The 26,909-nt window shown below is 41.2% G+C and overlaps 1 protein-coding gene across 2 annotated transcripts in view; it reads left to right on the plus strand.

The window, feature by feature from the left end:
• Positions 1–4,286: 4,286 nt before the first annotated feature.
• fbxl17 (F-box and leucine-rich repeat protein 17) overlaps positions 4,287–26,909 on the plus strand; it is a 311,779-nt gene continuing 289,156 nt past the window's right edge. For both annotated transcript variants that reach the window (XR_013933440.1, XM_080432836.1), the window contains exons 1-6: positions 4,287–4,440; positions 8,775–9,280; positions 10,301–10,672; positions 10,885–11,007; positions 12,413–12,670; positions 13,857–13,988. Coding sequence is in view for 1 of the 2 variants with exons in the window: in XM_080432836.1 (XP_080288962.1) it covers positions 8,795–9,280; positions 10,301–10,672; positions 10,885–11,007; positions 12,413–12,670; positions 13,857–13,988 (1,371 nt within the window). In the remaining variant the exon portion in view is untranslated. The remainder of the gene's footprint in view (positions 4,441–8,774; positions 9,281–10,300; positions 10,673–10,884; positions 11,008–12,412; positions 12,671–13,856; positions 13,989–26,909) is intronic.

Genomic DNA, 26,909 nt, shown 5'->3' on the forward strand with positions numbered 1-26,909 from the left:
AGAAAAAACTCAATGCATTTTTCCATTGACATTTCCAAAAATATTTATATCTATTAATTTAAGCCTCGAATCAAGCCATCACGAGATGACATGAATCATGACCATAAAACGTTTTTTTCTGTGATTTTTTTTTATTTTATATTTAATTATATGATATACTATATTTAATAAATACCCTTTGTTTTGCCGTTTTCAACAAAAACAAAATCACAGAATCAAACGTTTATGGTCATGATTCATGTCATGATGGCTTGATTCGAGGCTTAAATTAATAGATATAAATATTTTTGGAAATGTCAATGGAAAAATGCATTGAGTTTTTTCTTCCGGCACCAAAAAAAACAGGAAGTGGGCGGGAACTGCGACGCTCTATACTTAATGAACTGGAGGCGTGTCCACATAAAAACACAATTTTAACCATTTCTGTACACTTTTTTGAAAAAATCTTCCTCCTAGTATAACCATAATACCTGATGATTATGTTTTAGGGGGGGGAAAAATCACTGAAAATCACAGCACCCCGTCTTAAAGGAAGCCTGAGAGTCCATGGAATCAACTTTGAGAACCGCTGCTCAGGCGCATACTTCTCCCAGGACTCTCAAAACGTCATGTCTACGTGAGGAGATTTGACAAGGGCCCGAGGCGAGCATTCCCAAATTCCAGTGGTGGAAAAAGTACTCAAATGTTTTTACTCAAGTAAAAGTATCAACACTGCAATGTAGAAATACCCTGTTACAAGTAAAAGTCCGGTAATCAAAATGTACTTGAGTGAAAGTACAAAAGTATTGGTATCAAAATGTACTTACAGTACCAAAAGTAGAAAGTAGGCTACTCATCATGCAGAAATGTCCCATTTCACAAGTTTTGAAATGTAGAAAAATACTGTACAAGCTCACAATGCCTCTCTTCGGAAGGTATTATGAGCTTGTAGATCGGCTATTTTCAAACGGCCGAAATATAGGGCTGAAGTGGTTGATGTATGTTTTGCAATAATAATCAAAATAAAAGTAAAAGTACAATATTTGCCTCTGAGATGTAGGCTAGTGGAGTAGAAGTAAAAGTACTGAAAATTGGAGAAAAAAAAGTACAGTACTTGAGTATATGTAGGCTACTTCGTTACTTTACGCCACTGGACTAGTTGAAGCCACTTTTGGTCTTTCCCCTCCATATATTTTTGATGCACTTTTTAATCTGTAAATTCTTGTGATTTGTAAAAAAAATAAAGTATGTTAATTGTATGGACTAATGGTAGCAGTTGTAAAGTTGTAGTAAGTACATGGTAGGCAGCATGGAGCAGCATTATCCTGGATGAGTGCAAGGTTTGAATAAATTAGGCGGACAGAAAGGAAATGGTGACAAGAACTTGTCACCATTTTCCCTGACACATACACATTTTATAAAGAAAAAAAATCATACCCTTAGTAAAGAACAGAGGGGTCCTGTTCCTCCTGTTCATCCATCACGTACTGCATCAATGTCACTCACTGCTCTCTAAATGTTCACCAAGTTATTCAATGTTAATGGTGGGTTGACACTGCACTATATACAATGTACAAATTAAATTACCTTTCATGTACCTCTTGTTTGTGAATGATGTGCTTCTGAATCAGATTCTAGTCCGTACTGTATCACATGGCAACAAGCGCAGCAGGTTAGAATGGTTAGCCCTATGGTGATGGAAACTAGACTCCCTTTGGAGTCAAGATACTGGTGGATGAGACACTGTGCAGGTGATGATGGAACCACCTTGGCTCAATCTCCTCAGACAATAGAGACCTTACTGTAGCATGGTGGAGATGGCATAGAAGGTTCTATGGTTGGTAGGAGGTTTGCCACAATATTCAGTCTGAAAAAGATCATGTCAGGTTCAGAAAACGATATTTGAAGTTTAGTCTGAAATATTTCTATACTAAAGAGATGGTGCTGAAAGTATGATCATGGGTAATATCAATATTAAATGTACACATTAATTAAATAGCAAAGAGGAGGGTGGAAAAGGGGCCTACTTCAGTTCTTCGATCACAGAGCATAGTAACAACAGATAAAGATGGTCAACAAAATGTGGACCTACCAAAGTTCAATATCACTTTGATGAATTCTCTAAGTCTGTGTAAAATATTGTCTCCTTCTTGGCTGAGAATTTCAGGATCGAGTCAAGGTCACCTTGGCATTGAGACTAAATCCCGATAAAAGACTTCCTGGTGTAGTGTCACCACACTGTTTTGGGCCAGGCCCATAGGTGGCAGGGGTGGAGCACGTGGCAGCCTAGCACCTCAAAGTGTGTGTGTGTAGGACTAGGAAGAGAGTGCCACCTCTCATAGGAGGTGAACCAGTGACCTTGTTGTGATTACTAAATGGTCTCTCTACCCACTAAGCGACAGACGCCCCAAGTTGAGTTTAAACATGGGTTTAGTGCAGTGGTTCTCCAACTTCAAGGATACCCAAACTCATTATGTATTTGGCGGACCCCAATCTGAAAAGGTTTTGTGACCCCCAGAAAAGAAGATTTATGTAAAAAAGAAATTACAATTATTCAAAATTATCCTCGCAGAGCGACACAAAGTGACGTGCTGTGAGCTTGTAGATCTGCTATTTTTGAATAGCCAACATATAAATGGATAAAATGGTTAAAATGATTGTGACTCTACATTAACTGCTTTTGCTGGGGACCCCCTAGAACCCCCCTAAGGACCCCCAGGGGTCCTTAGGGGACACTTTGAGAACCAATAGTTTAGTGGGGTTAAGGTTATGGTAAGGATTGAAGGACGTCATGGGCGCACTCAAAACAAACAAAAAAAGCTCACCTATTCTACAAACAAGAATATTACACTAATTTTTATTGAGGAAGGAGGCAGCGTTTGGCACAGTTCCAAATTTCAACTCATCATCTGGGCAGCACTTTTTTTGTCACAAAATGTGTTTGAATGAAAAACATGAATCTTAGGTGTGTGCATTTCATTATGTGCTTTCCCTGTGCTAATGGGCCTCTGTCAGTCACTCCTCATTGACTGTTCACCTCTTCCAGCTGATTAAAGACAGAAGTCAAGGGAATAGAGAAAACTCACAGAATTTAACCAAACCCCGGCATTGGTATTGTGGGGAAACTAAAGCTTTCACTGAAAATAGCAGATCAACTAGCTCACAACGTGACGTGCTGCGTCGCATTGTGAGCTTGTCGGTCGGCTATTTTCAGCAAAAGCTTTCCCCACAACAGAAAATACACTAGTATTGAGCCCTGAGGGACTCCAGTTTCCCATGTGGGGTTTAAGTGGTTAATAGAGATCATACCATCAATGTGTTATTCATTTTAGATATTGACCTCACCTAACTATCATAAAATGTCAGACTATGTCAATGTGGTAGATGTCACTTATATGTCATCATGATTTGTGTGCATGGGGATCTCATCTTAAACAAGCTCAGTGCTTAATGAGTCTTCCAGTTTAGTAGACCTTGTATTGTGAATTTGTACTTCCATGGCATGTACTGATGTTCTCATGTCTTACTAAATAAAGTACATAAATCAATCAATCAATCAATCCCTGAAACATGACGAAACTTCAACCGGGTGTTTGCATTTTCTCCATTCTTAGCCCGTACATCTACATAAACGTTCAGATTTCAAATATAAAGTACGTGTTCCATGGCCACAGATGTTAGAATTTTGTACGGGCCCTCAGAAGTACCCATATCTTCCGTATTGTTCAATAAAAAGCATTTAAATCCGATTGGTGGCAATTTTCTCATAGCGTTACATTGTATTAGGGTGCAATACACCCCCCAGCCGATAGGGTCACGAAGTTGAAAGCATATGGCAAAAAAAACTGAGAAAATGGCCACTGACCGGATTAAAATGCTTGTATTCAATAATACAGAAGATACATGTACTTCTGAGGACCCGTACAGAATTTTAACATCCGTGGCCATAGGGTAAGCACTTTATGTTTGAAATGTGAACCTTTATACTGATGTACGGGCCAAAAAGAGAGAAAATGCAAACGCCAGGTTGAAGCTTCGCCATGACGGTCGTGACAGACGACCGTCGTGTGTGATCAATGGGTATAGACAGACCAGAGATCGGGCTGGCCATTTAAAGTCCAGTCACCGACAAGGGTGAAGAGCTAATAGAAAACCGACTTCAGATCAGATCACCCCCAGGCCACGGCTCGCGCTGTTAACTGACAAGCAGTTCCACCAATCACGGCAGAGCCCTGCTCCTCGGCTTCCTCTCCTGTACAACTGGGTGCGGAAGTGTTTTTCTTCTTCTCCTTCCCAGATCTTCTTCCACTGTTTGGAGAACATAAGAACACAGAGTAACGGTAGTTCAGCTGCACTTTATTCGTTTGCTTTCGCTTGTATCTGCCTGAGAACCGTGTCAAAGCTGGACCGTGTCGCCTGGATTATGAGCGCCGTTCAGAGGAGGGAGCAGCGCATGAACTGGTGAGAAGAAGAAGAAGAGAACATAATAACATAACATCATATCTCACACAGCTAGCATCTCATGGAGCACACAGGGCAGGCTGGCTAGCCATAATGGAACAGTATTAGGCTAACATTAGAAGTGTGTTCTGGTTCCTATGTTGAGAGGCTGTTTAAACGGACTGTTTTTGCTCTGTGTCGCGGAGCACATGCTAAATCAGGGGTCTTCAACGTTTTTCAGGTCAAAAGGACCCCTTATCTGAGAGAGAGATGAAGCTGGGACCCCCACTACATATTATAACATTATGTTGCAGATTAAACCATGTCATAGATTTCATAAATAGTTTCATAGACTTGTTTGACAGCACTATCATCAGTGTTGGATTCGTGTTAATGTCTATTTTCAGACAGTTAACCACTTCTCTCAATACTTAGAGTCTTAGACAACTTGTACTTGATCTACTCTTTTTTTCCCCTTACACCAAACCTCTTTGCCGAAAATAACCGATCTACAAGCTTGTAGATTTGCTATTCTAGGGTTCAAGTGATTCATGTAAAAAAAAAAAAAAAAGTTCCTATCACACAAACATGTGGTGGCCCCCCTGTTGTAACTCTGACCAGCTAGGGGTCCTGGGCCCCCTGTTGAAGACCCCTGAGCTAAATAGTTTTTATGTCATGGAAGGGGGGACACAGTGTCTCTCTTGCGTGGGCAAACAACCTTTCAAAAACACTGTTTTGAAAGGTTTGTGTTTTTCATTTGGCAGCAACAGCAGTGCGAGGGTTTGATGACACTATAGTTAGCTGTGGTGTTGCCATTAATACTGCTGGACGTCAGCCACTAATGTAGTCAACATTAACAATAACATATTTATGTGCATTGTGCACTAAGTCAAAACGTTATGACAGGCTGCTGGGGTGGCAGGGGGCGTGTGTGTTTGGAGCTATGGCTTGTCTACAGCAGTGGATCTCAACCTGTGGGTCGGGATCCCCATGGGGGTCCCTACATGATTTTGTGTGTGTGTTTGGGGGGACAACGACTTTTAAGACCTTTTTAATACCTACAAAAAAAGAGAAAGAAATGAGAAAAGACCATTACTGCATCAAAAGTAACAACAAACTTAGCCCTAGAATGTCTGTGATCTTACATACTGAACATTTCATGTATTCCAAATACACAGTCATAGATCACCCTCGCCGACGCACTGTGTAGTCACGATCTGCGCGGCCGTAAAAGTGATCTAAACTCTGTCTGTACTCACCCAATAGTTAATTCCTAAGACTTGGAGTCAGATATTGTCCTCTAGTTTCATATCCATTTGAAAGTTCTGCCAGAAAACGTGTGTTTAGTCATATATCTCCATTTTTCCACGAGCTGCACACGGACGACTTTCTGTACGGGCTAGGGGCACGACTTGAGTGAAGGACCGAATTTACCCAAACATCCTCTTGTCATCACAAACGTCATAACAAATTGACACAGGGAAGCACAAACGAATGGGGCACACAATTGACAGGTGCTTGTGATTGGTGCGGGGTAAATGAGTCACATCACCTGCCAATTGTGTGTCCCAAACATTTGTGCTTCCCAAAGGAAGTTTAGATATATTCAGTCCTGCACTCATTCCGGGTCCCTCACCCGTACAGAAAGTCGTCCGTGTGCAGAATTAATTATTGGGTGAGTACAGACGGAGTTTAGAGCACTTTTACGGCCGCGCAGATCGTGACTACACAGCGCGTCGGCGAGGGGGATCTATGACTTTGTATTTGGAATACATGAAATGTATGTAAGATCACAGACATTCTAGGGCTACAACAAACTATACTATAAAAACTGGTCAAACATTGGCCAAATTGTCAAATAATATAAGAAAGAAAGAGGCATATATTGTGAAAATAGCCGATCTACAAGCTCACAACGCCTTGCAATGCAATGCGTTGTGAGCTTGTAGATCAGCTATTTTCTGTGGCTATTTATCTGTGGAACCGAGTCAAACTAATTGTAATGCTCTCAACTCCTACAAGTCCAAATGCTTATCCAAATGCTGGGGGTCGTGGCCTCAAAAGGTTTAGAACCACACTGGTCTACAGTGACAAGGAGGTTGCATGGTATAAACACCTGATCTAAATACATAGTGGTAAGAACCAGTGGCATTTGTTGTGATCTACTTTGATGGCCACAGCCTAATGACACAGGACGTTTAGTAGCACTTTTGAGGGCAGTTTAAGTGCATCCAAACTGTATTAGCAATGGAATACCTTGTAATCTCTTATGTAATGGTGATTGTTAAGTATGCCTGTATGTATGTCTTGATTATGAATTGATTACATAGGACCACAAAATGTAAACAATGTGGCATCGCTTGCGTAACTGTACTTGTCTTGCCGTACTGTTTGCAAACTGTTAATACAATATTAAATCAAGCAATCAAAAGGACACTGTGAAAGATGATCTCTAAGTTATCAACATATTTTTTCTTTCTCTATTTCACTGTCCCAGTTTGCTCTCCTGTGGATACCAACACAATAGCCAATAAAGTCATTGAAAATCCAGATTTTAGGTTTCTAGATTATGTAATTACACCCAGCAATTGATTCAAACATCTTATTTGGTGGTCATCAATCATTACCATTACAAAGTTGAGAATTACAACATTGTATATGGATTGCATCTTCCCAACCATCAGGCACACAGAGGCACAATAAGAGAGGAGCGTTGCATAGCCTACTCTTTGGCCACACAAACTGCTCACAAAATGTAAGGAAACTTGAATTTGGGCCACTATATCTCCCCTTTACTAATACCAATCAGTAAAGTGTTACATATCATTTTTATCTGTGATTAGTCACCTTCACAACGAGGTACAGCTTGTAAGCATCGGGCATTCATGGAATGAGCAACACAGGCGAACGTGTGGGTAGCGCCGAGCAAAAATGTGCCAAAATGGCCTGTTAGACTTGTCTGCTGACATTCAATGTCGTGACATTCATGACATTCAATGGGCTTCAGGTGTGTGCCTAATTAAAATTAGCACCTGAGCATGATTTCTGCAGGTTGTTGGGTTTGTGGATTCGCCAAAAAGCAAAACTGGTGGAAAGATGCCACGTTTGTCCCTTCAGGATCGGGCCCGTGCAATAGGGCAACTTGAGGCTGGTGTTCCAGCATTCAGAGTGGCAACATCATTTGGTGTCAGTCCTGGTACCATATCCAAACTTAGGACTAAGTTCCGTGAGACTGGTGAAGTCAAAGACCGACCCAAAAGTGGGCGCCCCAAGAAGACAACACCCCAGGAAGACCGGTTATTCACTCTTGCCGCACTGAGGACCCTGAAACTGAGTGTAAAATTAGTGAAGTGTATGGCCAACATGTTTCTTTTTCTTATCCTTATTTTGTCCTTAGTACTGTGGGAGAGTGCAATCTTAAATGCTCCAAGCAACAAAGGTGAATACCAACTGAACAGTGACAAAACGAGAGTGAATTCCACCAGAAAAGTCTTAACAGGCCATTTTGGCACATTTTTGTTCGGCATTACCCACACATTTTCCTGTGTTGCTCATTCCATGAATTCCCGATGTTTAGAAGCTGTACCTCGTTGTAAAGGTGACGAATCAACGATTAAAATGATATAAAACACCTTACTGATTGGTATTATTAAAGGGAAGATATAATGGCCCAAATTCAAGTTTCCTTACATTTTGTGAGCAGTTTATATAGAACTGATAACACAATGAGCAACAAAGAATATCATAGCATCTAATCTTTTCCCATAAAAAATCATCTTCAATAATTGTGATTCATGTTCATATTGTTAATCTACTGTAATTTTCTGCTCCTTCTGCCTGCATGTTTTCATTTCCCATATCTAATTTTAAAGCTCAAATTACAGGCTAGGGCTGGGCAACAATTGATATTATATCAATTTAGTGATATGAGACTAGATATTGTCTGGGATTTGAACTTTTGAACCTTTTCTGGTTTTGAAGACTGCATTTCAATGAAGTGAGGTCATCTGAACTTACTTGACTGTTCTAGCGGTTTTATTATTTGCCTCTTTACCCACTTAGTTATTATAGGCAAAGGCATTGTGTAAATATTTTGTGAAAGCACCAATAGTCCCCACAATATTTTAAAAGACAATATTTTAAAATCGTATATTTACCATTAAATGCTGCCATTTCGGCCAGGTCTTGCAACAACAAAAAAAGTTAATTGATCTCAAGTGAGTACTTAGTAAATATAAGTAAAATAATTGTGATTACAATATTCAACAAAATAATCAGGATTATCATTTTAGTTCTAATCATGCAGCCGCAGTCCTGTATTATTTCTCACTGCATTATTTTCTCTGCTCTTCCAGAGTATCATTGAGTCATCTATATGGGCCATCTTCTCTCGAAAAATGGTTACCGCCTGAAGAAGAGGACGCGCAAGTTGCATCACAGGAAGAAGAAGAAGAGGAACTGCTTCCTGCGGGGGCCGTGCATGCTGTGCTTCATCGTCCACGGCAACAGCGGCGGCCTCGACGAGGATAGCGACCAGTTGGAGGCCGGCATCAACGGCAGCGGACATTGTCACAGCAATAGCGCCGCTGGCATCAGCGTTCCGGGTGTGGCGGGAGTCGGCATTGGTGCGGTGGCCGCCTCGAGGCTCGCCGGGCGATACGCAGCGCTCACATCTCCTGAGGATTGTGCCAAGTTCCTTCTGTCGCCACGGGAGCTAGCTCTCTGGGAGGGCCAGGGGAGGAACTTGTTGTCTTCTGTACCTGCCAAGCTACTGCCACCACCATCTCTCTTCAGAAGCGCCGGTGTGTCCCTGCCCCTGCCCATTGCTGTGCCTGGCTGCACTACGGACTACGCTGAGATGGTGGGTGAAGATGAGTTACTGTCACTGATTGATTGATTGATTTGATTTTCTTTATTAAAGTGTCATGCTTCCAAGGAAGCCCAGCCCATATGGACTCACAGGACACTTTTACATTTCATTTAACAAACAATGAACCGACATGCTGATTCACAAACAAAGATCAAACAAATAACCAACTAAAACATCCAACAACATACAGGGCAAATTAATAACACAACCTAAAATACAACACCCTTGTAAGTGGGCCTGTTAATTCACATCTTGACTGGAGACCCAACATAAACCTACTTGAAAAGCTGGTATAGTCTTCTACTCCAGGCTCTATAAACAAAAAAACAACCTCTCCAAATTCAATACTAATTCATTCAATTGAACACTAACCTCACTAATGCTCCTGATAAAATTGTGACACTTTTTTTCTACTCTGTCTGTGTCTCAAAAACCCGCCTACCAGTGACATCATCGTCACTGGTAGACATCATCGTTTTCTTTTTAGATTTGTATTAACGCGAGAACCATGCTTCTATTACTAACTTTCCAGGAATTTCCTTTTCCTGTAGTTTCTATTAGCTTGGATTCCCCATTGATTATGTCACTGGTAGGCGGGTTTCTGAACTGTCCTCAGCCCTCCTCTGAGACAGAGTTAGTAGATAAAAATGGTACCACATTATCATGAGCATTAGTGAAGACCTATTATATGAAGACAGGTTGAAAATGGGTGAAGTTGTCCTTTATGTAATAAAAGTTAAGCATTTGACTTTTGACCGTTCACTCATTATTTAATCTTGAAAATCTCTGCTAAATAGCTCATATACCATTCCAGTTTTGTTGTATGGCTACATTTGTATTGAAAAATTACACGCTGATGTGAAGTTACAACAAACGCATACCTACTACAGGACTATAGCCTTCACAAAGCATTGTACTGGGAGCGACAGCTTGCATTGAAATAATGGGTCTGAGTAAGTATCTCATTCCACGTCAACGATCTGTGTTTCGCCCTCTGTTTTCTGGATGCAGGTGTGTAAGAGGAAGTGTTCAGAGGTGCAGAGGTGCACCCCCTGCAAGCAGCCACGCTGTGCCTTCCCCGCCCCTGAGGGAGGGCTGGAGAACCGAGGACTTGGAGTAGGAGGAGGAGGGGGAGGAGATGCCTCCTCTAATGCTGAGACTGGCCACTGCCACCTCCCCCTCTGTCCTATTCCCTCCTCCTCCTCTTCTTCCTCCACCTCACCTGCCGATGGCTGCTGCGGCCTGGGTCCCCATGGTGACTCATCCCAGAGTTCTGACTCGTCCCCATGCTGCCTGCATAACCACGACGACGGCCAGGGGAGGTGTCCCGATGCTGCGGATACATTGAGCATCAACCACCTCCCTTCCTCCATCCTTCTCAAGGTCAGAGATTCTCAGTTCACTTTGGGCATTGTTTCTGCTGTGTGTCCATGTGTTTTAAGTTGATAAAGTTCTAATCCAAACTTATCAAAAACAGGAAGTACAGGCTTTGTTGTGACTCATTTTGCAAAAATGAGGCACAGTTTCCGGCGAGTTTACGCATAGAGTTTGACATTGTTTTTATGTTTGTTACGTCCTCTGTCGCCTACTCCCAGGTGCTCTCACACCTGACGGTGAAGGAGCGCTGTCTCTGTGCCTCGCTGGTCTGCAAGTACTGGAGGGACCTCTGCTTAGACTTCCAGTTCTGGAAGCAAATTGACCTCAGTGGACTACAGCAAGTAAGTCAACAGTAACATCTTAAAGAAAACTGGTGTCTAGTCCTACTAATTTGACAAGCGGAGCGTTGAGTGAAGTTGAATGTTTTGCCTCACATTTACCTCATGATTACTGAAGGGACAAGCTACAAGGACTTTCCATATGTATTAATTTCTTTGTCAAACCTGTCACTTTTTGTCCTTGACAAGGTAAAGCCAAATACAAATATAAATGTGTGGACTATAGAAATTCTGGGGTTAGGTAGGTATTCTATTCCAGTGGTTTCCAAACACAGGATCAGGACACATTTTTGGGTTACAGACCCATTTTTACGGGTTGCAATAACATTTTAAAATAACCCAAAAAAACAAAAACAAAAACGTTCAAACATTTTTCAAAAGAATTTCAGAAAGTTTCCACCGTGGTGCTTTGTCTAGCGTCTACACAATCACAATTGGCCCGTGTTCGGGGGCGGGAAGGGTAGAATAAATTTGTGAACTCATGCAAATAAAATAATAAAAAATAAAAACAAAGAAGTCCGGCCTGGAATCTGTTAAATCTGCCCGCTGCAGGAGACACACCAAAGATGGCAATTAGAGGACAGGGAGTCACAGAGAATCCAAGAACCGTTGTGAGTGTGTTAAAAAAGAAGCAAGCTTTGGGCAGGAATAAAAAGTGTGTGTATGGTCTGCAGGGGATTGAAGGCACCTGATACAAGAGTCATTTGCCTCTGGAAATAATCTACTGACCTTAGCCCTAGTGTAATGAATCCTATGAACCACTTTAAATTGAATAAGGCACATACGAGCACAGGCACAGGAGGAGTTGATCCTAGTCAGCGTGTCAGCCCACCATTCCTCACTCAACTCTGTCCCAAGTTCACCCTCCCATATACGCTGTTCTATTCTATTGCATTCTACTGTACTGTACTAATGTTCTAGTCCAGGCAAATTTGACCTACAGTACACAGTAAAATCCTCAGTGGTAATGCTGCAATACAGAACCCATTTTAATGAATACATTTTAATCAGACTGTGTGGTAAAGTATGTTATACTGTAATAATATAACTAGCACATCTGCAATGGTTAAAGGTGGTCTCCCTACTTTTCCATTAAGAAATTTAGACCCTGGTGTCGGGTAGGATACCTACTGATTAACAAGTAGTACTGCCTAAAGCGCAATATCTCTGCAAGCTAAGTGGCGATTACTTTGGGCTAGAAATTTGGTCTCTCATGCGGGAGAACAGTGTTCGAATCCAGGGTATCTATGACATAAAAGTTATGGAATACATATTTAATTAATCCATTTATAACTCCAGGAGTATACAAGGTTTCCATTTGATTTGTTTACATTTGTTCATTCTCAGAATTAAATGAACACTGAGTATTTTACTGACCTACGTCCTTGTTGCTTCCCTGCAATGTTAGGTAAAGGATGATCTCCTAGTGAAGATAGCATGTCGGAGGCAGAACGTGACGGAGATCAACATCTCCGACTGCCGTGGGGTGCAGGACCAAGGCGTGTGTGCCCTGGCCTCCCACTGCCCAGGCCTGCAGAAGTACACCGCTTACCGCTGCAAGCAGCTTGGAGACCAGTCCCTGTCAGCCCTTGCTACACACTGCCCCCAGCTGGTGAAGGTGCATGTGGGCAACCAGGACAAACTCACGGATGGAGCACTTAAAAAAGTATGTGTTTGGGAGTCGATGTAAAGACCTTGTCCTTGTGACTACTTGATCTGAGTGTTTTTTTTATTTTATTATTGCATTTCCTCAACTCCTTTCTTTGATGAACCCCCAAATTGAGGGACTCAAAGTTTGAGTAGATGAGGTTTATCAGAAGATGACCACCAGAAGGCTCTTATCTCTCGTGCATAACATAAGCCTGTACATAACTACTACATTTGAGATTTTTTGATATGGAAAGACAATGACAGGCAGATCTCTCAACTCTACATTCTACACAGAATATACGTCTCCATCCTCCCACTGGGTGGTCAACACCCAGTGGGAGACCTTCCAGTGCATTCATGTTGATGTTTATTAATGATCACCTAGAATGTCAAACTGTCATTATCTCCCGAGTGAGGAAGAGTCCTTTGTGTTAGTACAGACTGTCACTAGTTGGAGTGAGAGTTCAGTCTGGATGATGAAGACATCCTACTAGAAAATAAACAAGACTCTTGTCAGTCCATCTGTCATCATCATTTGTTCTCCTTAGTGGGTTGACCAATTGATCTGAACTTGTACATGCGCATTGACCGTTGGCATATGCACAGAGTGAGGTAGTCGATTTCTGCCAAATTATAGTCACGCTCGCAATCCCGGTGCCATAGCCCGGATGGACAGCAATTCTGTGGTTCTATGGGATGAGGCATCTGCTGTCATGGGCCCAATGCCCAGATGGACAGTGGATGGAAATGTGGGTATGGACTAGTAATACACGGTGCAAAGACTGCAAACATAACTCTGTTGTACTTGGGGCCTTTTTTTCTATTATAGGTATTATAGTCTGTCCGGTCTGTCTATTAGCAAAATAACTCATGAATGGTTGGCCAGATTTTTATGAATGGTCAGTGGCTGCCCCAAATACATGGTTAACTTCTGTGTCAAAAAGGTCAAATGTCATGGTCACAATGAAGTTCAAGCCCAAAATTGACAATGGATAGGCATATTTTCATGGAACTTGGTGGGAATAATCTGTAGGCTGCCTCGCAGAGCTGGTTAAAGTCTGTCACAAAAAGGTCATGGTCAAAATGGCATAATTGGTCTTGGTCAAGAAGGGGGAGATTTTTAGAATTGTATTCAGTATGAACTCGCTACCAACATCTCCCCATATTATATTCACTACTTTACATGTCTGTCTCCCTTTCAGCTGGGAGAGCACTGCAGCGAGCTGAAAGACATCCACCTGGGCCAGTGCTACAGCATCACAGATGAGGGAATGGTGGCCCTGGCCAAAGGATGCCCCAAACTGCAAAGAGTCTACATGCAAGAGAACAAACTGGTCAGTGTTACTTTAACCGGTCTCATCCTCTCCTCTCTTCTCCTCTCTTCTCCCCCACCCTCCGCCGCCTTAACGGTCTGTCTATGGAAGGAATAGAGGCAAGGCTACATGGCTGGCACATTGTGAAAACCAATATGTGTGTGAAAGATTTGGATGAGTGTGAAACTCTTCACGTGAATGAACATTGCATAGGCTTAAAAAATATTTCATTTTCTAGTGAGTAGACGAAAAAAGGCTGTTTCATACTTTGTGTTTGTGCATTTTTTTAAAAACATTTTTTCCCTGTTCTTTTTCTGTGTCTGTATGGAGTTGACATTACTTATAGACCACCCGGTGTGGTTAAACTGTGCTATAGAAATACTTGGTGATAAACATATGTTTTTAAAGGTTGTTATATATTTCAACAGAGTCTGCCTGTCTAATCTTTTTAGATAAGGTGCCTAAGGTCCATAATATGGGAGAATACTTGAAGAAAGCTGCGTCTGGATAGGGCTATGCATATCCAGCATGCAAGCCTGCAGTAGAGGATGTAAGGGCTCGTGAAGTAATATAATATGTCACAGAGTCTGTGATATAGGCTGGCCCTAACCTGTTGAGAGCTTTATAAACAAGTAGAAAGGCTTTAGAATCGATTCTGGGAGACAGTGTAGTCTAGTTAAGACAGGGGTGATTTGTTCTCCATTTTTTGTTTTTGTTAGCAGACTAGCAGAAGAGTTCTTTCAATGTTCTTTTTTAGGAAAAAAGTGCAGTAATCCAAACTACTTGAGATAAAATAATTAATTCGTTTTTTTGGCATCTTGCTGAGTTAGTAATGGTTATACTCTGGCAATTTTTCTGAGATGAAAGAATTCTGTTTTCATCGGCCGCCTCACAGCTAGAAGGTCCTGGGTTCGATTCCCGCCGGGGACGTTGTGGGCGCTGGGAGTGTGTCTCTCCTCCACGTCATCAGTACCCTGCCCATAGTAGGTGGGGTTGGCGAAAGGGCCTTTCTGCATGTTCTCCCCGTGTCCCCTAGGGTAGGTACCCTCACAAAAGACATGCCAATTGCCAGTGCCAATTGCCTATGTAATCCTGGGCGCTACTCTCCCTGTGCCAGCCTAGGGAGAGCCCAGAACTGAGCTCATGCCTCCTTCAATGCATGAGGAGCTAGCAAGCCGCTTCTTATCACCTGACAGGGGGGAGTTTCCCCGGTTGGACGTAGAAGGAACACGTAATTCCAACCAGTTCCTTTCCCCTCCATCAGGCACCCCGGCTGACCAGGGGGAGGCAGTATAGAGACCAGGATTACTGCATGTTTTTGTGAGGGTACCTACCCTAGGGGACCCGGGGTAAATAGCTTCCTAATCAGTTTATGTTCTCAATCACTATGCATCTATCTTGGTGAGACCAGTTTTCTCTCTAAAACCTGACTGAAACATCTCTAGAAGATTTGTTCTCATTTAGGAAGTAGTTTGCTTAGAAAGGGGAGGTTTGATATAGCTCTGGAATTGCTTAGACATCCACAATCTTACATTATTCTTCCTCAGTAGATGTTTCAGTAAAGCAGTTTTGAAGTCATCAGGAAAAGCTCCTGTTTCAGTGATGTATTAATAATATATAATTATTGAAGACCTTCTTAATAAGTATGTAAGAATAAGTCAAGACTGGTGGTGGAAGATTTGCTCCTGCAAAGCTCTGAGTTTGAGATGCATGCTAGTGCAATTTCTCATTGTTGACAGCCCTTATGATGATTTCCTGATTTTTGCTTGGTCAAGTCAAACTTGTTCACAACTTAACCACTTACGCCCTATTTTATACTCATCTTGTGAGCTTGTACATCTGTTATTTAAAAAATGGATTTTATTTGGATGGAATTATAATAATAATGTGGATAATGGAGGCATTCTGTACCTTGCAACAACTACACAGATTTTCCTTTTCTCCTAGTAAACTCCACAACTATACTAGCCAATTGCCCAGATCATGTTTCTCCAACGGCTATTTGTAATTCACCCTATTAAGACAAATAACGAGAGAGTGCACTTTTGCAGAACTGAGTTTTCCCTCGTGCGTGCGTGTGTGTGTGTGTGTGTGTGTGTGTGTGTGTGTGTGTGTGTGTGTGTGTGTGTGTGTGTGTGTGTCATGGGTGACATGGGTGACTGTGTGTTCAGAAAGAGGTTGACACGGCACTCATCGCTTCTTCACATGATGTGTATGAACTGACAAGGATGAATGGAAACTGGAACTGCTGGGACATTCCTTGGAAACACACACACACGCACACACACACACGCACACACACACACACACACAGAATTGGCAGGCAGAGCCCTCCAGTGCCTCATGTGTTCCTCGTTGTGGTGTCTGTAAATGTGTTGTGTCAGGAATTCCATGGCCTGACAGCACAAAGCTTCTTGCGCTGCAGCCTTCCATGCTGCCTTGTTGAGGGTTGTTCTGAGAAAGGCCTGTCAGAGCTTCCATATTGATACAGCCTACCTGTATGTACGGCCTCTCACAAGCCTCTCTGCTCTACAGAAGCAGTGACACACTGGCAGCATTTTCAGCCAGAATAAATGTTTATTAACTGGGAATCGGTAGGGAAGGGAATCGGCAGGCATACGTGGAAAGAGTGAGGTCGGCTGTAATAAGCAAAAATGCTGGAAAGACATACAGTATACGACCGCGTTGCTCTGCGAAAATAACTCATTTGTGTTATTTTCGGCGAGCAATGTGGTCATGTGGCAAAGCATAAATTAGGCGTTGGTAAAATTTACCCAAGAATTCTATCTGTATGGCACAGTACTAGAGGTTTGAGGTTTTTATTGTTACATTAATTCTTGTTCTTAGAGCCTCCTCAGCTGTACGACAACAATAAAGATACAGTAAGATTAAAAATAAACGATAATAAATAATAAACATGCATAAAAAAAACTTGCATAAAGTGTGCGAGTGTGGGTGTACGGTGTATGTGGTGGCCAGGTTTTGTTGTAAGCCTTCCATCCTCTTTTTGCTGCAAAATTGTCTTCTCGCTTCCAATTACCCTTTAATAATTATCACATGTAACCACTAGATGTCACTGTTTCTACATTCACAAAAGCTGCGACTGTGCTGCATTTTATTTAGGGCACCGCTTGTTGATTCCCATGCTGAGAAGAGCATTTTCCCTACCAGACCTCCACCGCATACTTACATACTTTATTTGTCATTTATCAGTCTCTCAGGATGGTGGTGCAGAGGGTGAACATATATAGGCCTCTGGAGCGATCTTTCCCATGTCACATTGCCAGGCTCTCATAATGATCCTGTGCCTTATGTGGCCCTAATGCATTTGTCCTCTTTTCTTTTCAAATATTTCTCTCCCCGCTTCCATGAGGTATTATGGTCTTGATGAATTAGTGCACTTACAGTTGTTAACAATAACTCAGTCTGTTAAAACCCCATTCATCAACTTAATAGTATATGAAATTAGCGATTACCACGAGGTGAGAGATTAATTCTGCTGCTGATATCATTTCAACGCAGCAATATCAATTTCAGACAGTCATTTTACAGTCGTAGATATTGAAGAGCTGCAGAGTTGTATGCTCTTTTTTTTTGTTGTTGCGTCCTTTTATTAAGCAATAGGGAAATGTGTATTTTGGGTGGCATTGTTATTTCTAGCCATGTTTGTTGCTTGGCCTGAAATTGTCATTAAGTTTGCCAGAAATATTAAGATGGCCCAGAAATACTTCCCAGTCATCCCCCGACAATGCCATTTATTGTCTATGACAGCTTACAACATAAAACTTTCTCTCTTCCAACTATTCAAAATACAAAACAAAACAAACTGTTTGTAGATTAGCAGATTGGTGGGTTTAATTACGGTTTCTAAATTAGATGGTCCAAATTAAAAGCTTTGATTTCCTGCCACCAGAGTAGGCCAGGGAAAATAAATGTCATTGTGGCCTACCTAGTGAGTTCCAAATATTTGTGGACAGCACCCCCTCCCCTCCTTTCCCAACGTGTTGCGACTCATTGTGAGCTTGAACATTTTGCTATTTTAGGTGTGTGACAACAGCATGCAACTAATTATAAATCAGGCCTTATACATCCTGGTTAATGTATGTAGGCCTTTTTGCCTCACCCCTTCTCTGCCAGCCAGTGACTGATGAGGAAGACCCTCTGTTCTCTCTCTGTTCTTCCTTCCCTTTCTCTTCATTCTACTCCTCCCTGCTTTTAATGGAATAATTTAAAAGCCAGCGGATGTTTTCTGTGTGGCCTCTCTCTCTCTTTCTCTCTTTCTCTCTTTTTCTATCTCTCCACCTCCATCTCACTCTCTCTTTTTCTCTCTCTCTTGTCTGTCTGTCTGGCAGGGGCCCAGGCTTCATGCTAGAGAGCCTTTCTTCTGTCTGTAGACTTATCTAGCTCTGGAGCTGGTTAACGGTGAGGGAGAAAGAGAATTCCTTTGCATAGTTTAATAAATTGAGCTAGTTGAGGCTTTATAGAATACAAGTGCTGCTACCACCACTACTACTACTACTTCTACTACTGCAACACTTGATATTTTTCATGTTTATAGCTAAGAATAATAATTTTGGCTTCAGGATGGAGAGAAAGGTGCATAGCAGGGCTGAGGCTGTGTTTTGTCTCCTGTCTTTTACAGCTCTGCACACAAGGACAATTGTCCTTTTTCTCTTTTTGTAATTCGGTAAGTCGGTACACCGGTGATATTAATGGTGCTATGCAGTGAAAAAGCTGGAATATTATCTCCCACAAATACTTGCTTGTGAAAAATGCAGGTAACTTAGACACAGAAACAAACAAAATCGTGTTAACGTTTGTAACAAGGGGACCGTTACGAAGATTAGAATAGATAGGCGTTGCACTCATTGCTGCTGAGATTGTCTTTGTTTTTTTGTTTACATTTCACAAAGTGAAACGCATTCACTTTTATTGCACATCATCCCGGTGCCAGCTCATCCTGTGGGATATGCATAACCGTGGGCTAAGACTGTGGTTGTGTGTGTGGGGGTGTTACTAGAGTGACTTAGTGCCCCAGTCCTCTTGACACATCTACCCTCCGTTCTTTATTGCCATTCATTCAGTATTTATGCCAGAGTTGGAAATATTGCGCCAGCTGCCTTTCAAGCCATGTTTTCATCACCTTTTTTTTCCTCCCCCATTCATATTCTGTTCTCTCCCACCTCCTCTGAAGAAAAGACTCGGAGAATACCAAATTCCTTTTCTCTCTCGCCTCTCTCATTCAATTTGCCGTAGGGGGGAAGGGGGGGAGGACAGTTGTGGAAGTTTAGCTGCATAGTTCTGTCAAGTTCATGGACAGACAAAATACTAGAAGGATAGTATCCACTAACCACATGTCACACATCATTCCATGTGGGCAATTCTGTTTCCAAAGGTTCCTTTCAATTAAACACATGAAATATTTCTGCCGGAGAAGCAGTTTTTTTCCTCCCTCAAATATTTCATATTCTCCTTTCTTGTTGAAATCAAAGCGCGTCCACTTAATTTTTCCTGGACTGTGATGGGAAGATTGTGTCTTTGGTTCTGAACACACACACACACACACACACACACACACACACACACACACACACACACACACACACACACACACACACACACACACACACACACACACACACACACACACACACACACATACATACTCTCACATGCACGCACACACATAGGACCCGTGATTATTTACAGTTTTAATTAACCATTAACGTGGGAATGTAAGAGGAATTGGAGATGACCTAACAAAGATTACCATATGCCCTCAATTTAGTTCTAATTACCACTATGCATGTACAATCACAGTTCTTTTTTTTCTCCTTCCCTGCTTTCACAACTTTTTTTTGTCAACGGATCTCCATCTCTCCCATCATCTTAAATGGACCACAGTGGAAACAAGCCTCTGGCTTTTTAATGTTTAAAAAAAAATCAATTGTAACATTTTTAAATGGTTGCACTGTGTACTTGTAATACAAATATTCAATTTACATCATTTCACAATATTACGATTTTGAAATTCCTAGACGATTTCCAGTGTTTCCCCTAGCCAGAAGCCGAAGGTGTGAGGGAAAAATTTTGGGTTCTCAAATTGCATATTTATGCTCAAACACGAAGTCTTATATCTTATATAGTACATGTGCACAGTAATAATCTGTATAGTTTACATATGATTTGTCTCCAGATTTAGGAAAATATACTTTTATTAGACAAAAGTATACAAATCAGTCAGTCACACATCAACAACTAGTGATGGCACAGATGGCATCGTGCCTGAGAGCATTATATCAATGCATTTGAACATTGATATACATTTTTCTGTTTTCTTTATTTTTTTTTCTACAGAAAAAATCATACTGTGGCGGTCAGATTTAAGGGGTGGCGGCCCGCCACTGCTTAACACCTTTACCGCCGGGCCCGTAGTTCTACGGGCCGTTAAATCCAACGGTTAAGCGCCGAGCCCGTAGTCCTACGGGCTGCGGTCTTTTCGCGCATGCGCGGTCCGGGTGCACTTTCGGAATTTTTTTGATCCACTTCCGTTTCCGGTTTGATGACAGGAAATAGAATTATTTGGGATCCGGTTTCGACGATCACGCCCGCTCCCATTCTACAGACGAAACTGAAACTCAATTCTCTTCCTGTAGTTTTTTCTCCTCGCATTTCACTGTTTAACGTAATCCGCTCTAACTACAGTCATGGAAGTCCGTTTGACATGCGGTCTTCACTGGGAGATACAGGGAGATCTCGCGGATGTAAACAGACCGTTCACGGCTCAATCTTAAGGATTTTAACAAGATCTATGGCGACATGAAAAAAACAAAAAAACAACAAAAACACCTTGGCACTGGTGAGTACATTATGAGATTAACCTCTGGCGGTGGATGTGTTAATGCATATAGGGGAAACACTGATATCTAGTCTCCTATGGGAGACAAATAAAGTGAACCTTGGCCTTGACCATAATATCAATATATTAGACCCCAATGTCAAACATTGAACTCCAGAGACATGAACGTGTCAAACTGATGGCCATTTGTCTAGGCAAGCGGTCATCAACAAGTAGTCCTCACATCCCTCTCTGATTGGCTCGTCTGACTCGGTTGTCTGTGACGAGAGAGTTGTTTTTATTGGCTGGGAAAATAGGCAGGGAAGCTCCGTCGCGCCATATGAGCGTAATCAGAGAGCACAATGTGTGTTGATGTTAGCAGGTTTAACTAGCTGGATTAAAGGGAAAGCTGAGGAAGTGATGATGATGATGGCTGTCAGTTATTATGGGATAGCTTGACACACACACACACACACACACACACACACACACACACACACACACACACACACACACACACACACACACACTTACTCAGGCTTAGTGAAAACACGGGTGAGACGCAAGGGAGATCTTGGAAGAAATAGCTGCCAGCCACACTGGAATCTCCTCTGGAAACTCTGTTCAGGGAAGTATTTGACTGTGATTACAGATAAGTAGAACCACCCTGACACACACACACACACACACACACACTGCAATGTCCATCTCTCCAAGAGACAATATTGCTCTAATCTTGACATGTAGTCTAGTTGACAAAATGGATAAAAGTAGTACTTGCCAGGACGTTGGAAGGCAGCTGTATATTTAGTCAGTTTAGCTACCACTGCCACTCCATTATAGCGGTCAGAGTGGAGAGTCTATATTGACCCAGAATATTGGTGCTAAACGTCACTCAGAAGTCACTTTTTGCCAGGCCCTGGGGGGGGGACTGGCTGGCGGACTCCTCATTGCACAACACTCCTTCATGCTTAATTCCTGCCCCGAAATATCTAAACTGTGACATCGCATTGTGGCACGTTTTGAGCTCTGATCTGCTATTTTCGGTGCGCAACATGGTGTAAATGAGGCTTCAGTTTGTTGCAAACGACCAGTGATTTACCCCATTTCTTCCTTTTTGCTTTCCCGATGAATTCAACACAGAGAAATGGATCTCCATTATCCCACATGACAGCGATGCACATTCATATAATATTTTATTGGGGAGTTCGATCAAGTGGCACATCAAGTGTCTGGACAGAAAGCTGTCAAGGATTTATAACAGACAAAATGGAGACCAGGCTCTGGAATGCACTCACAATTTGTTTTCCCAATAGTCAGTAAAAGATGTTGAGAGAGTAAAATGTTGTTGGTCCCCCTTTCTTATTCTGTTGCCTCCATAAATCTGTTATTTAACTAAAATCTGAGCTTCATAATTGTGCTCTCTTGCTCTGCGTTTTAGAACAAGTGTACATTCAGCTGTCTAATTGCACCATTGGGATTTCGAGTTGAGCACGAAAGTTAGTTCAAGAAACACATTCACATTAAAACGTATTTGTGTACTACTTGTATTTTAATGTGTTTAAACTGTACATGTGATTTTTTTGTTGATTTAACGGAACACTATTATGTTGTCTACAGTGTGTCGTTCAAAGGGTTGTGTGCAATTTGTTGGCAGTATGTGTTGTATTTCATATTATCTGTAGCCTACAGTATGTGCTATATGCATGCACTATGTTATTATATTTTTAACAGCAGATCCATATCCAGATCATCTGGATATGGATCTGCTGTTAAAAATATAATAACATAATATACATAATATATATATATATATATATAATATCCATATTCCCTAAAACAAATCCCCTCGGGACCATAAAGTCTATCCTAACCTATTCTATCTTATCCGATTTGATTCATTTGAATGATTCCACTTCCAGTTTACCAGTTCTACCACCAGAACAGAACGGAACAGAACGGGTCAGAGATAAAAAGGAAGTCTTGGGACAGGCTGGAATCGGCTTCCCTATTCTTGTCTCTCTCTCCATCTCAGTGTATGAGAGAGGTAAACAGATGTAAGGCAGAGTTGTAAGGCAGAGAAAAAGAAAAAACCTCCGACATCAGCACTTCATGGAGTACATGTTTTGTACCAAATTAACCGAATTAACCGCAAAAAAAAAAAAAAAAAAAGAGGTAACAAACTCGATTTGTAGTGGCCGCACATGCGCGTTGCACACCCAATAGCACGGACATGAATCAGCGCCCCCTGGTGAAAATACTTGACTCTAACTTCTTAACTGTATAGTAGTACTACAAGTAGAGTAGTAGTAAGAAACAGTTGGTTTGCTTTGGACATTGTGTTCAGTTTAGGTTTAGTATCAAAAATCATGTTTTAAAAGACTAATTCTATTCAAATCTAAAAGTGTATGAATTTGTTTGTGAGTGTGTCCTGTGTGAGCAAGTATCACCTCACCTCTTGTATTCTCTCTCCTGCATTCTCTTCCTCCACACAGCTCATTTTGAAGGCCAATTGTAAAAACAAACATGACAAAAAAGTGTGTGGGTGGTGTGGATTGGGGGGGGTGTGGTAGGGTGAGGTACGGTGGCCGGGTTTAGGAGTAATCAGACCTGTTAATGAGCATGGCCTTTAACTCAGGCAGCTCACTGCACTTGTCAATACCGCTCCCTCCCCGCGGAACAAAACAGAAGCTTTTAAAAGGGTGAGATGGAGAAAAGGAGGTGGTTAGGGAAGGAAAAACAAAGCCCTTTTGGAAATGTCACGGACGGACGATTTTTGAGTGTCTGTGAAGCAGGCTTTTAAGGCGATCTTTCACCTTGAAGCAACATTTTCTTTCAGAAAGCTCTCCCCTACATGACACCATGGACAGACAGGCTGGCCCTGGATTCACCACTGCTACTGTGTGTCTTTATGGAGAAGTACAAACAGACAAAAGACTGGGGCAAAACATTAGGAAAAAGAAGTATATCCTGGTTCCCTTGACTAGAACATTGGTTTATGAAAAGGAGGAAACACTCAATAAGTGTAATGTTTGTAACAACAGATAACCGGAAAAGACAATACAGTAGACTGGATGTTCATGCTTGCTAACACTCACATTTGTTCTACAAAAGCCCAAGTATCTCCTATAGCTCTTCTAGGGGGTTCTCGGTGGAGAATACTTGCCAGCGACAAAGAACTGGTTTGACTCTGAAAGAAAAGCTTATCTGATGGTGGCCGCACATTTGGTCACATGTAGAGCTGCAACTGTCGATTATTTTTAGCGATTAGTCTATCGACTACTATTTAGATTAATCAAATAATTGAGAAGCACATTTTCTTAGATCATTTGTATATATCAACGAATCAACACAAAGAAAGAAAATGTAATCGATTTTTTAATAATCGACCAAATTGATTAACCAGTGACAGTGTCACACATAAATAGCAAAAATGACAGATCTATGATGCAAGGCATTGTGAGCTTATAGGCTTCTTGGCTTAAATTAACATTGATTATCGATTACCTTCTATAATCGATTAAATGCATTAGTTTTATTAACTGTTGCACCCCAAATGACATGGAACCCTGGTGAAGATTAGTGGACTTAGCTATTATGTACCTAAATACAGTATGTCAGGCAAGGCTGAAATAGCTGCTCACCTGATAAGAGAGATTTAACTGCTTGTCAGTCATATCAGTGTGTTTCAGGGCTTGTAAGTGTAAAAGACAAAGGCCAGTTGTTAAAAAATCGCTAATCAAGCTAAATAAGCTTTCAACTCCTGTGCTGGAGACCCAGAGAACTGCCGGTTGTCATTGCAGTTTTAATTGGGGACACAATTAGACCTGGTACACAAAGTTCATGCACTGAACTATCTGGCAGAATTTAAAAGTTGTAAAACCACAGCAGCCTGAGTCCACATCAAGTCTTATGTGTTGTGTTGGGGTTTCACCTGCAGAGGGCGCTACAAGACTGGCTAAACACAGTAATACAGACCAGGTGGGCAGTGAGTGCATGGCCAGCTCCTGGATTTTCAGGTTTTCGTTGATGCCCAGCTCGCAGATACAAGATCCCATATGGCCTTTAAAAACAATAGATTTTTCCAGAATACATTCTTATAGCTGCTCTGTTCAATGCAGGTGAAATATATATTTTGCAGGTAGACACTAACACTTACACTTTAAGTCTGCTTTAGCACCTCTTAAGACCAAGGTTGTAATTAGGTAGGCTGATTTGTATTGTGTGAACGTCATTACATCCAACAATGTACCGTTTTATAATGGAATTAAGTATGATTCTGTGCATAACAGAGTGCAAGTAAGGGCAGACTTGGCATATTTGAAAATGGAAATGGGTTTTATGCGTTGCTCAACATTCAGCTAAATGGTGGTTTTACCATGGCAACATATAATCTTTTTGAATCATTGTAATCGTATTCATCTCCATGACAAAATGATCAAATGTTCTATGGCAGCTGTATTAAATATACACTCACACACACACACGCGCGCACACGCACGCACAAATCACGACAGTTCTCCGCCAAGTCCCATTACCATTTATTGTAATGCACTGGCCGTGGCTGTGGATATAATCTAGTGTAGTGGTTCTTTAAGTGGGGTACGGGGACCCCCAGAGGTCCTTGATGGGGTTCCAGGGGTCCCCAGTGAAATGACGAACAGTTGATCCACTTTAACCCTATTTAACCTATTTTATAAATTTGAAAACCGCTGATCTACAATCTCAAGACACATTGTGAACTTCTAGAGCTGCTCAAGAGTCTTGAAAAACTGAAACGTTTGGAATAATAAAAAAAAGAAATGAAAAAATAATAAAATAAACACAAAGCTTATCTCTTATGGGGTCCCTGGCACAAAATATTTTTTGTTTAGGGGTCAAATACAGCCAAATACATATACATTTGGGGTCCTTGACATAAAAATGTTGAGAACTACTGTTCTAGTGAACTGTTCTACATCCCCAGCTCAGCTGTCTGGGTTCACACATTAGAAAACAAAACAAAAGAAGTTCCATGTGATTGAATGTTTTTTTTCTTCTTTTGAACCAGAATGCAGGTTAATCAAACAAAATGTTCTTTAATGTAGGTTCCTCACCTATTATCCATTCATTCGTCCATTTATCCAGCCCGACGTCGAGCCGCGGTGCAGGAACTTGGACAGCCTTTGACAACATAACAGCCGGCACCTTTTGGTTAAATTCTCTGGAATAATTTGGGTCTCTTTTTTTCTTCTTCTTTCAACTCTCCTGTGGCCGCGGCCGGGCTGTAACCCAGGTCTGTGTTTGAGAAGCTCCTCTGCGGAGGAGCAGAGAGTCTGGATGGGCCTGTGTGTTTATTCAGCTCCAGCCAGCCGCCAGGTTCTGACACCCGACCAGCGGTGTCACGATGATTCATGGCCCGTCCCAGCAAACTCTTACTTCCCTTATTCTTTTTATGCTCTTTAGACTTTTCTTCTCTCCTTTTCCTTGATGATTGGTTTTCCTTTTATTTGAAAAGGACAGTAATGACATCATCATCTAGAGCTGGAACAGCTGGAGCCAAGAGGCCCTATAGTCTTTTAGCCCAGTGGACCACTATGTATGTACTGTATGTATGTGTATATATTTCTGTGTGTGTGTGTGTGAGAGAGAGTGCTCGCGCATATATTTATATATATATATATATATATATATATGTGTGTATATATATATATATATATATATATATATATATATATATGTGTGTATATATATATGTGTGTATATATATATATATATGTATATATATATATATATATATATATATATATATATATATATATATATATATATATATATATATATATATATATATATATATATATATATATATATATATATATATATGTATATATATATATATATATGTATATATATATATATATATATGTATATATATATATATATATATATATATATATATATATATATATATATATATATATATATATATATATGTATATGTGGTTAATACTCTGGTACCCAGATCACTGGTACTGAACTTCTCCATAATTCTTTGGGCTTTTCCTGAGCCTATATTTGACAGCTACAGTGTAGAGAGACAGGAAACACGGAGAGAGAGAGAG

Source organism: Gymnoscopelus braueri (assembly GCF_963280865.1).
Source record: "Gymnoscopelus braueri genome assembly, chromosome: 7".
Lineage (NCBI taxonomy): Eukaryota > Metazoa > Chordata > Actinopteri > Myctophiformes > Myctophidae > Gymnoscopelus > Gymnoscopelus braueri.